This window comes from Ornithodoros turicata, chromosome 7 (genome assembly GCF_037126465.1).
Source record: "Ornithodoros turicata isolate Travis chromosome 7, ASM3712646v1, whole genome shotgun sequence".
NCBI lineage: Eukaryota > Metazoa > Arthropoda > Arachnida > Ixodida > Argasidae > Ornithodoros > Ornithodoros turicata.
This window is the reverse complement of record NC_088207.1, coordinates 11,945,519-11,958,246: the sequence shown is the minus strand read 5'-3', so window position 1 is coordinate 11,958,246 and position 12,728 is coordinate 11,945,519. Positions and strand designations below refer to the sequence as shown.

The following is a 12,728-nucleotide window of genomic DNA, read 5'->3' as shown; positions in this document are numbered from 1 at the left end:
CGGGTGCTCTTTGCGTCACCGCCTACCCCCCCCCCCCTCCCCGCACGGTACGTCGTACAGAGGAGTATCATACGGTACGATAGGTGAGTTTTCTTTTTAATGTGCAGCAATTTGAAGCAACAGTTGCTATGAGAGACGTAGAGACGTGGGCAGATGGGAGAAGACGGCAGGAACGAGTGGGGGCAGGGGAGTGATTTTTTTCGGCCTGTGGTATGATTATACAGGGCATGTGCAAAAAGTATCGGGTCTACGCTCACAAAAAAGTATGGCAGACATATAAAATGATCTAAAGTTCCTCAAGATAACATCCTTCTGCATCAACACGCCACCGTTGCCAGCGTTTCTGCGACGTACACCCCTGGAAGTCTGCAACTGGAATATCCTTCAGATATAGCGTCGAAGCCGCTTGCACTCTTTCCACCGCTCCATAATGGTGTCGTTTCAGGCATTGTTTCATCCGTAGGAAGAGAAACAAGCCGGGTGGGGCACGGTCTGGACTGTAGGGACACTAATGCTACGTCCACACTACATCATCGAACACCGGGAAATAATTCGCAGCTTTTACGGCGTTCGCGGCCCTCTAGTCCGTACTGTGCTCCGAACGCCGGGAATGCTGGCACAGCACTACTGTCCTCCGCTTTAAAAACTGTTCCGTTTCATGCTTCAAATGTACTCAAGTTCCTCAAGCGCAATACGTACGCGTATAATGCCGTTATGATAAATCGAGATAACAATTGCAGAACAGGTATTTATTTCGTTTTGTACAGCAACCTGAAAAGCGATACCCGCTGCGTCCAGCAAACTCAGCAATGATGCATATACTCTTCACATAGTGTCCACATAGTCGACACCCGGCAGACGATGACTTCCTCTTCTTCTCTCAGCAGCTGCTATGATGCGGTCCTCATATTTCCTGTGTCTGTCTCATGTGTCTGTCCTTTCGTGTTCCCTAGTCTCGGGGTTTTACATTATGCATCATCTTCACCAGCTCGCTTGCTTCCTAGACATTTTTTTTTTCATTTTCATATTTTCGCTTCTGCTCCTCTCGCCTTTGCTGTCGTACAACATTTCGTGCTGCTTTAGAGCCTTGATTATAATTTCGTAGACAAGGTTATACGCGTCCGCCATGCTTGTTGTCCACTCCGCTGCTCTTCCTTCCCAGCATTCTCGCTCGTGGAGTGCGCTGATTGGTCCTGACGCGCGACATTTCCCGGCACTGCCGTCAAAAGTAGAATTAATCTCTACTCTCGCGCCGCGTTGTTGGACGCCTTCGCTGCTTTCCCGGCTCTCGCGGATTGTTGTGTGGACGTGAGAAATTGTGCGGCGTACAGTGCCGTAGTGTGGCCGTAGCATGAGGCAGCGCTGCCAAATTGTGTTTCACCAGAAACTTCCTTACGTGTAACGACATCTGAAACCTGGGAAATCGACACACGGGTTTCCTTCTGCTCTCAGGACAGCACCTTTGGAACCAATATGGCGAACACTTTCCTCAGCTGCAAAACCCCCGACACAGTTTAATGCACACTGGATTTCTGAAAATTCAACTTTTCCGCAACCATTCTCGCACTCACATGTCAACCAGGGGGGTTACACTAATAAATCTTTGAGAACAAATCCTTTAAGGAAAATTCTTTCAAAATAAGTTGTTTTACAGTAAACCGCGTAAACTTCCCCGATAAAGAGTCAACCGCGCAAAAATCCCCGCCCAAAAACAATCGCTTAAGAATTCACAATGAAAAATATGCCGTTGCAAAATATATCGTTAAAAATAAGCACTTTAAAAATATACCCTTAAAAATGTTTCAATGACTGTTTCAAAATATATCCTGTAGTCGAATACGACAGCGGAGTAATACTTATGTATCTCAACACCGCGGATAGCGGTGCCCCCACCTAGTGGACTGTCATGGCTGCCATGTTTTTTTTTTTTTTTCTGTGTTGCTGCGTTTTCTGTTTTTAGTTCAGAAAGGCTGTGCATTATATACATGTCTCGCGTTATTTCGCTGTCGTTCCTGCATGTGTCCAGAGTTCGCTTTACTCGGACGTTTAAGTGGAGCACTGTTGTTTCGTTTACGAAGTATCGAAGTACGAAGTATACTCATGTCCATAGAAGCCCAATGAAATTGGCCGACTTCTGGATTATTTCTCGAAGCGGATTGTCTATTGCACTCGCGGCCATGCCACTTAACTGTAGCAAACGTAGGGTGGATTTGGAGGGATTCTAAAACGATTTATTTTTAACGATATATTCTTAACCGTGGATTCCTTAGCGTTTTTATTTACACGGGGATATTTCAGCAGTTATTTTTGTGCGTTCAATTTTAAGCGTATATTTTGGGATATCTATTTTTAACAGTAGCTACTTACGCGTTTATTTTTGAAAGGAAGGTTATTGTTAATGGTTTCAAATGGGATACACCCGTGTAATTCTGCCAGCTCCTGTAAGATTAATCTCAGTGTCCAATCCTATCGTAGCACAGTTCCAGATGTACCGCTCGCGTTACGGCGCACGTGAAGAAGGCGACGTACGCCTTTGTGTAAGTCTTCTTGCGTTGTTTTATGGTGAATGGCCCAGAAAAATCGACACCTATTACTTGAAAACGATGATATACGGACGAATAATGGCACGTAAGGTTACACATGGGTGTGTTTATCGTCTGATTCAATGCATGGGGCGCGCGCGGGCCCCGCTGTGAAACGAAGCACGTGACCCACAGGCCTGCGCTCGTAGCGCACCACGCTGATTCCTGCTCAACTATTTCATAAAATGCATTATTGGCAATTGCATTTACGTCAGCCATTAGTCTTGCACGACATGCTTCCTTGTAGTCTTGTTGCCGCATTCTTCACCCACCACGCTGTATAGGTCACGTGACACATATGGTGACCAGGTTCGCGGAGCGAGCCACTGTGTGCAAAGATCATGCCGAAGAAGATATCTGAATGCTACGTTGGACGGTCGCATGCACGCGCTTTGGCTAGACCGTCGCGCGCTGCTCGAGCGCCGATTTCACGGTGCGTCCTTGTGTCTATGCTTTTTCTGAGTCAGAACAAATAAAGTCATTTTCATCAAGTCTGTCTTGTCTCGTTCGGACCTGCGTGTTTCTGTCCGCAAGGAAATATCTATAGATCATTGTGTTGCGTTACGTGGGAGTCGCCTCCTTCAAGCTCCGATCCTTGTTCTCCGATTCTTGGATGACTGGGAAGACCACGCAGGACAGCAGGGGTTCCTCAGCCGCAGCACCGCCGAGGGGCTCCTTGTTAGCCTTGCAAGCGTGAAAGGGCTGTTGGAGTACCTCACGAGGGACGTCGGGTACGCATATGCGATGACGTCACGGATGAGTCAGGACTGCATTGAGCCCCTATTCGGTATTATTAGGCAGTCGCTTGGCTCAAATGAACACCCTTCTGCGGGACAGTTTATCGCTATTGTAAACTGTCTCAGCTTTTATAACCTCGCGCGGGCTCCAAACGACGGAAATGTGGGCGATGGCCTCGTCACAGGCCTCGTCACGTGCTGAGCCCAGCCAACATGTCATCAGTAAGGCTGCGACAAAGCATCGACGAGCTGCTTGATTCCGGCAACATGGTGGCAGCGGAAGCAGCTGTGGACCACCTACCATGCTTGACAGAAAAAAAGTGATGCCAGGCTGATATATTACATCGCCGGGTATGCCGCACGCAAGTGCATCTTGAAAAAGCCTTGCACCGAATGCCGGAGCCTGTGCTTTGGAAACGCCGAACAATCCAGTGGTCTACCTATTGAGGTTACCGAGCTTTTTGACAACGGCGGCCTGCTCTATCCAACGCGCATATTTTACAGCTTAATACTCAACTTGGAAAATGCTGTGACAAAATCATTTAGTACGAGCGAGTTACATTCGGAATCTGTTCTTGACGTAATCGCATCCGTGAATAAGCGTCAACTACCGCTTGTCGGCTGCAACGAACACAGTGTAGATATGACTAGGAGCGTGGTCAAATTTTATTGCTTGACGCGGCTTCACTTTTTCGTGAAATCCTTGAACCGTAATAAGCCGGACCGCGAGAAGCGGCGGCAACTTAAAAAATTGTCGAAATGCTAGTTTGCACTAACTTCACTAGTACAGTCATGAGTACATATCACAGGGTGTCCAGAATAACTATACAAGTGTCATTTCATTTCAGAGCTAAAAAAATACTGACGTCTTTCCCGCGAGACTTGTGTTGCAAAGAAGGCAGGTCTCACAATGAAGGATCTCTTTGCAACACAAATCGTGTTGGAAAGAGTTTTCCTTTTGTAGCTGTGTTTCTGACAAAGCACTTCCATATTTACGCTGGACACCATGCACATAAAAAGGTGTTTTTAAGCCATATGAATAAGTTGTTGTTGAAGTATTGCTTTGTACGATTGTCAACATGAATAACAAAAGGTTGATTGGTCTCCATTGGTAGTTTTCCTGGATGCTGGGAATACACAAAAGGGAGACAATTGTGGATCATATGCCAAAAATACTTCTTTCTTTCTTTTTTTTGCAATATGCCGAGTAATAGTTAGAAGGATCTCGTAATAGGAGTAACCCACAACCAATGGAATGTCAACAAGCTAGTATGTCATTACACAATTTATGCGTTCAAATATTGTCAGGCTGTCAGGTATCCCAGCAGATAGCCCGTGCTGTGAAGTATACTAGAGCACACTGTGAAGAAACACATAGATCATCAGGGTAATTTCGTTTATTTATTTGTTGTATTTTTACAACTAACTAAACCTCCAACACGAAATATGGATTCAACGGCAATTACACAAATAAAGGAACTAAAAAATAACATAGCTTCTCGACCGGCCGGCCGTGCCCACGTGCAGAGCGCGAGCTTGGCCAAAACAGCGAGCGGCCCTTTCGATTGCGACATCCTGCCGTGCAATGACCACTAGAACGAGTGTATGAAGAGAAAGATGCGCGCTCTGGGTCTAGAAGCACGAGTGCTATGACGTGATGAATAGTTCCACTGGGATCTCTTAGGGGCGCCTCAATCACAGGCCTGAGAAGGTACAGCTGGCACCATCTACCGGCGATAACATCAGAGGTGGCCACGCGCAATCACCGATAAACACACCCAGTCATTCTAGTCCCACCATAGTTACACGTAAGGTTTGTCTGCCCAGTGTGGCGACATGTTGCACGTGCCGCAGGGTAGGACTGGACAGCTGGAAACTGTCATTCCTTTTGGTCTTCACGCGTCGTTTTCTTTTTCCATGCCACACAATCCTTTAAAATGCGTTTTATTGGTTGGCGCGCAAGAATAACCCAAAATCTCTCTCGTAATTGCACAAGCGCGTTGCGCATACCACTATGTAACAATTAACGACGTGAAGCCAAGATGAGCAGTTTTGCGTAGTAAGAGTTGGCCGGAATCAGTACCGGGTGGCGCGCGCCACAGGATTGTTCACTGGCGCGCATTCGTCCGCCGACCACTAAAAGGACTATCGCATCCATCCCGGTCGATTCCGAAACTGTAGTGCCATTTTACCCCGCGTTCATCACTGATAATAACGCCGAAAACCCGACGCGAATTGGTGGCGTTGTTCCTGTGGAGTTTGATATAAAACCTGGCAAGAGCAGACGACGCCTTCCGGGATTCCCTCTATGGAAATATCACCCGGACGAGGTCAATCGCTGCGCGCCCTATGACGCGGAGGAGACCAATCATGGAGCGGTCGTTGGTAGCCTTGGCGACCGACCAACTTGCAGGCGGGCGAGCCGGAATACTAGGGCACGGCGTCTTCTCTGTCATGGGCTCGCGGAATGTTGTTTCTGGTTAGCGTCGAACGTGTTCGTACAGCCAGGAGCGTAAAGGCTGGTTCACACTGCCACGTTCGCGCTTACGGCCTGCGAGTTGCTCTTACGTAGTACCCATCTCGTTGCCAGCTACGTTCTTCCACCGTTCGCGGTACTACGTTTCGGCGCTCCCTCCCTCCTATGAGGAGCGGCCTCCTAGACCGCCATCCTTCCGAAGAAAAGTGAAATAGAGCCACAGAGTAGCATGGCGTCCAGCACCCCCGTCCTGGCTGCTTTGGAAGACAGTGAGACATTCCTTGACGATATTCTTCACTGCGTTGCTGTTTACATGTCATGTGGAAGGACCGTGAACTGGGCGCTAGTTCCTCAAGTCATATCATCATCCCTCTTGATACACCACGAGCACAGAGGACGGGGAATACCATCATCTTGTGCGAGAGATGCTGCTCTTCGATGGCGCGACACACTTTATGTATTTATGGACGACAAAGGAAAGGTTAGGGTCAGTATGCTTTTCACTAGATTTGTCGGCCGCAGATTCTGGCATCTTTGCAAGGAGACTCGCGAAACAGAACGCATGCGCGGCATCCGAACTTTACTGCCATCCTCTTGACCAGTGAGCTTACGGTTACGGAGCTCGCGGGAGAAAAGCTGAAGTTGGCTCAATTCATCCCGGAAACGATCTTGCGGGCACCGTCTCTTCGTCGTCAAGGCAACCCCCACCGTCAGGGCCCATAACCCGTAGCCGCAAACGTAGACGTGACAGTATGAACCACCCTTAACACATTGTTTCACGCAACATAGTTACGCCAGGACTCACACTGGTAAGCGAAAGTCTGCGTATTTACCGAGGACTTTTCACTTAGTATATTGCGATGCGAACGCCAAGCAGACCACCTCGGTGACAATCCCCTGCGCTGCGCTCCCATTCGTGTGGCTTATGTCATCATCATGTTGGCTGCAGATGGAATGCGAACCTTTAAAACTCGTTTATTTAATATGTAAGTTGTTTTCGGAAGATAAATTTGGCCAAATTGAGTCTGAAGCGGTGACGAACATTACCCTATCGGTATCATACATACGTTCCCGGATGCGATAGTCGCTTTAATATAGGTGGCTTGCATATGACGTCACACCATAGCTTTACCCGTGCTTTTCCTTCTTTCTGGTGAACCGGCGCACCTCGCCCATACGGATGCTCCTTTTCCCTCTTTCTGGTGAACCAGCGCACGTCAATGCACCCCACCTATACTGTCGTCGTCCAGAAAAGGCGTCAGTTCCCAATTAATGGGAGAAAGCGCCTCTCTCCGTCGCGCCTGCTGTCTTCGCGCCACCTAGCCAGAAGACATTCTATTCCTGCTCTGTGTTAGAACAGAAAAAAACCTCAGTTTCTCCTTGTAAGGGCATACAACAAAAAAACGGAGGTCATAGTGCAGACCGTGCGACTGTGTGTTTTGTGCGCACTGCAATGGTAAGAACTACGAAGCAAAAGGTAGATTGGGGGTGTTTAATGGAACGGGAAGAGTGGATGCGATGGTGTCGTTGGCGTGGTTAAGCACACTGTACAACCTGAGATGTAAGATAAATAAGATAATTATGAATGCGAAGCTGTCCAATATCAGATGCTTCATCTGCACTCTTAAAAAAAGGGGTGTACTTCCCTTGGGTGTATTCGTTTCCTTGCCACATATATATATAACACCCTTTTGGAGAGTACAATTATGCTCAAAAGGGTGTCTCTTCACTCCCTCAAGGGAGTAGCATAACTCCTTTCTCCCTACTGGAGAGTAATATTACTCCCCGGCAGGGAGAAGGTGTTATGCTACTCCCTTGAGGGAGTGAGGAGACACCCTTTTGAGCATAATTGTACTCTCCAAAAGGGTGTTATATATATATGTGGCAAGGAAACGAATTAAAGTACACCCCTTTTTTTAAGAGTGCGTCTGCACAAGGCATCGCAAACTATCATACAACGAAAAAAAAACGAGAATAGGAACACTTCCAGCGCGTTCCTGGAATACAGTCCTCACAATCAGAGATGGGCATAAATACACTTTTGGGGTATTTAAATATAAATACAAAATACTACATGTTTTCATGTATTTAAATACTGCCTATAAATACTTTACGATAAAAGTACTTAAATACAAAATATAAATACATTAAGACAGTATTTAAATACTGTAACTACTTCCGTAAATACTTTGAGCCATCCAGGCACATTATTCTTTTAAATTAGTGTATAAATGGATCCACCTGTGGATGCATGTCTGCTGCACACAATGCCCACATATTTCTTTATTTTTCCAGTGTTAGACTATGTCCCCTTTTCTGTTTGTATGAGTCCACATAATGCATGAATCGTAATATGAATAATGTAATGTATGAATCCACGAAAATTCCACTGTCCGTCCTCGCTGCGCACGTCACGAACCGGACACCTCAGGTGCGCGCGGAAAGCCGGGAAATGAACTGCAGACATTACTGAAGTGAATTTTGTTCCGCTGCTGTATGTGAGCTTGTTATGAACAATACGTGTGACGAATATGAACCACGTCACAAGTGCGCGAATACGGAAAAGATGCCACCAAATTTGCGCGTTTATGCCTTACCACCCGTCACTAAACGCGCGTTAGGAAGTATGTCCGAATTTTTCCAACAGTGCTTTTTATATGAACGGAAAGAGTGTGTAAAGAACAACAGAGCGATGTCACCCATGCTAACCCTCTGGTATTTTCAGAAAAGTAATTAGGCGCTGAAGACTTTACGATTTTTTTATCTTGACACCTGCAAAACCTAGAACACCAAAGATTGAGCAAACAGTAAACAGCACAACATGGGCAGTAAGCGAGAAGAAGAATTAACTGCCTGGCCCTGATGGCGCTTCCTTGCAATTTTCAGGCCTCATATATTAGGCCTGAAAATTGCAAGGAAGCGCAGTGCTCGAAGTTGTCAGTCTTAACATTTTTTTTTTTTTTTTGAAGAACAACTCTATGATATTTTCTGATATTTTCTCCGCCAATGTCCTTCCTAAGCACTAGGTATCAATATATTTTGGAACGAAAAAAAATCTCACGGTGTCTACCGGACACCACCCTGCCTGATTCTGCCTGGCTCTACACTCTTAAAAATGAACTTCACCACATAGCACGCTCCTAGCCAACCATCGTCCCGAATGACAACGTTCTCTCCCCCGATTTGTTGAAAACGAGAGGCGGATATTTTGTGCCATTATGTACGGCACAAAATATGCTCCGCCTCTCGTTTTCAAGAAATCGGGGGAGAGAACGTTGTCATTCGGGATGATGGTTGGCTAGGAGCGTGCTATGTGGTGAAGTTCATTTTTAAGAGTGTATAAAGGGAACAGTTTGAAACTGTCACCTTGTTGAGAGGCCGCAATATTCGCAAACGGACGGCGAGAGACGGCGCATTTTCTTCAAATGGCACGAGGCAAGGGGTAAGCCAAGATACAGCATGGAAGTAACACTGAAATACTGCAAGTACATTGACGAGGCGCATGCTTGTCTACAGCAAAACTGGAATTGGTGGAACTGCCGCGTCACTTGGAATTCAATTGCAAGTCATACAATTTCACCAAACGTTGCAATATCGAAAAGAACTCGATAGAGTTCTTTTCGATATTGCAACGTTTGGTGAAATTGTTTGGTGAATCTTAGCATGCGACCTTCACTAGCATAGAACGGTCGTCCTTTTTAAATGTCTCTTATTGTAGCTGCATACTTGACCAGATATTCTGCACTAACTACAAAAAAGACGAGTAGCAACTGGGCATATTTCCTTCCTGCTTATCCCTCGCAGGTGAGCATGGACGGCAACCAGCCGCATTCTCCCAAAAAAGACTGCACTGGATTCGAGAATGCGAGGCATCATGCCGTGGATGACCCAGAGTCTACTGCACCACTTATCGTCCACGAGATTCACGTCACGAACAGCGAAAATCCGTCGTTGCTTTTTAATCAGGTATCTACGCTAAAACTACACCTAAAAAACACCACATAATTGAACGACACTCCCGCTGTGTATCCTTTAGGGAACACTAAGCCTCTGTGTGAAACATTTCAGAAACAGAATTATTACCTTAGAGAAAAACATTTGTTTATTTTCGCTGAAACCCTGTCTAAGCGGTCGGCCAACCCTGCGCAAGCACGGGCTGACGTCACCGCTATAGTTTAAGCCACGACCTACTAGAGTATAACGACGATGTCATGGCACCCCTTCCCAGCGCCGCGTTTTTGGGAGGTAGCGGTGGCGCTACTCATCGTCCCAGTTATTGCTTCCTCAACTTCTACAATACTTTGTAGTTCAGCTTGCCTTAGTATTTCTGTACAAGCGGTGGATATTCCACAGATGTTTCATTCTAAGGTTGATTATCATCATCATTCTACGCGTTTTCATAGGAGCTATTGCTGTCGTCTGCTACGGTAGTAGTACAAACGCTTCTGCGCGTTCAGAATTCAAATTTCCGTCGTCCAATCGTGATGCAGATCTCGCGTTTCGATGAGTAGCGCCTCTAGCGGATTGTGCGGACGGGGTCCTCATAGGGGTTGCTGATTATGACGTGGTCGTTATAATCTAGTAGGTCGTGATCTAAGCTATCATGGCTTGACTTCTTTGGTTTCGTGCACTTGAAAATAGCTCTCATTGCTCAATCCGGAAACAAGAATCATTATCTCTGGAGCAGCACTGGCCGCTTGTGGACGTTTGTTTGGCGCGACATTGTTGGGAAAGCGTACTTTCTTTTGCCGACTCTACGCTACGCTCCCGGCTGTTAGAACAATTCGTATGAGTATTCAAGTGTTTCCGAACGCAAATTGCAAAACGACGAAACTGTGCGAAGCCCTTGACAGACAGGGATAGGTGGCCTGCGAACTGAGTTCTACCTCCGAACCCCAACGATCTACCGCAATATATCACTTCTTCCGTGAATGCTATCATAGGTAACGCGTTTATCCAGAAGGAACTTGGAATCACGGCACGCAGGCTTCTGAAGCGGTCTGCCGTACCCACAAATTCTGTAGGTGCTGCGCGGGATCAACGCAAAACACACAAAGCGAGAGAGAGAGTGAAAGAGAAGAAGAAGAAAGCGGAGAAAAGTAGAGGTAAGTTGGGGGGGGGGAATATGTTTATTAAGAAAAAGAAAGGAAAGGTAAGTTGGGGTTCAAGATCACGTTTATGGAGAAACATAGCTCCTACGACAGAACAGTAGTGTTGATACAACTACATGTGAATAAAATGTGAAGCGTATTTCATGGTTTTTCAGCTGTCTGTTAGCTGCTGTGTCTCAACTGTCGCCACGATTGGCAACACAACGCTACTAATAGCCCAATTTGGGAATTACCACAGGTGCAAGTTGAAAGTGGAAATAAACCTTGCTGTGGCTTGTTTCACGAAGAAATCGATCCAACTGGTCCAGCAGCAAACAACAGGTATGAGAGTATAACATGATAATTTGAATATTGACCAATATTTCACTTTTGATGGGTGCGGTCACGCAGACATTTTGTCACCACTGCTGAATCTGCCCTCAACATCACAACCTTTGCTTTCAGGGTGGCAAAACAAAACGCACTACTACCATTCCGATCAACTGATAATTCCAAGTTCATGCACTTTCGCTGTCCAAACAGTGACTGACTCCTATGGATCTGGTGATGGAAGCTTCGTTGTCTGGTATAGAAGTTACATTATACTAGTTCAGTTAATTCGTCTTCTCTTGTACATTTTTTTACTGCTAGCTGGAGATACAATCCGTTCCGATAGGCTGACATCGTCCCTGACAACTCTTACAATTCTCACGGTCATTGTCATATTGAGGAAGGTGCATTTACTATGAGTGAACGTTTAGTCAAAGAAGACGCCAAAATTCATGTTAGTATTGTTTACGCTCATTATTCATTCGCTGCATTCTGTGAACAAAGAAAAAGGGGAAATATCTATTTGCAGTGATGGCCAGTAGTTAACTGCATGTAGTTAAACTACCTGATTGTGGTTAAAAAGTAGTTATCAACCACTTGCAGAAATGTAGTGGCAACTACTAGTTAAACTACTATTTCGAGTAGTTAATGACAGTAGTTAGGTTACTGCAGGCGCAAACTACTTCGGATCTTGCGGCAAGCTTTACGGCACGATTGTACTTCCGACTTACATTGAGCTACTTGTTTGATGAGAACGGAGGTGCACAGCAATTGTGCCATGCATGTGTACTAAATTTTCACTTTTAATGCATGTCTAGTGAAGCCTCATTTGCTGTGAAACAATTCTGCAACTCAGTTTATATATTTGTGTATGGCGCATTGATCTGTGACGAAGGAGCATGAGTGTAAATCTTGTACATAGTCCGTCGTATGTTGTACGTACCTTTATAGCGGAAGCTTTCACTCCATAGAAAATATTTCCGCAGCAGGCTCTTTTGTCAGCGCATAATATAAAAGAGGCAGGCAGCGGATTTTACGACAGTATGTGAATTAAGCGACGTAGGCACAAGAGTATATTCTAAATATCATTATCACTGCTTGTGATTCATGTTTAGGTGTCCAGGAACACTACAAGGGATTGGTGTTGATGGACAGCGTTAAGTAGTTATAGATCTAGTTAAATTACATCGCAGTAGTTAGAAAAGTGCGTTTAACTACTCCCCTGAAAAGTAGTTGAACTACTAGTTAAACTACTCCATCGCGAAGTAGATAGTAGTTATAATTAAACTACGGTAGAATTAGTCAGTGGCCATCACTGTCTATTTGTCACTGCTTCACACTGGATAATGCTACTGTACTGGCACGTAAGTTAAAATGTATGGATTGTGCTGCATATGGTGCATTACTGTAGTGTGCAATGTCACGTTCATTACAATTTTGGCGGGTCTTCTGCATAACTATTCTGTGCATACAAACGTACACGCTGCTTCCTAGTCAAAAATACTTAAGCGTG

The 12,728-nt window shown here is 45.6% G+C and overlaps 1 protein-coding gene across 1 annotated transcript in view; it reads left to right on the top strand.

Moving 5' to 3' along the window:
- LOC135400460 (uncharacterized) overlaps nucleotides 1–12,728 on the top strand; it is a 73,720-nt gene that overhangs the window by 58,205 nt on the left and 2,787 nt on the right. The window contains exon 10 of the mRNA XM_064632293.1: nucleotides 9,600–9,761. Coding sequence (XP_064488363.1) covers nucleotides 9,600–9,761 — 162 coding nt within the window. The remainder of the gene's footprint in view (nucleotides 1–9,599; nucleotides 9,762–12,728) is intronic.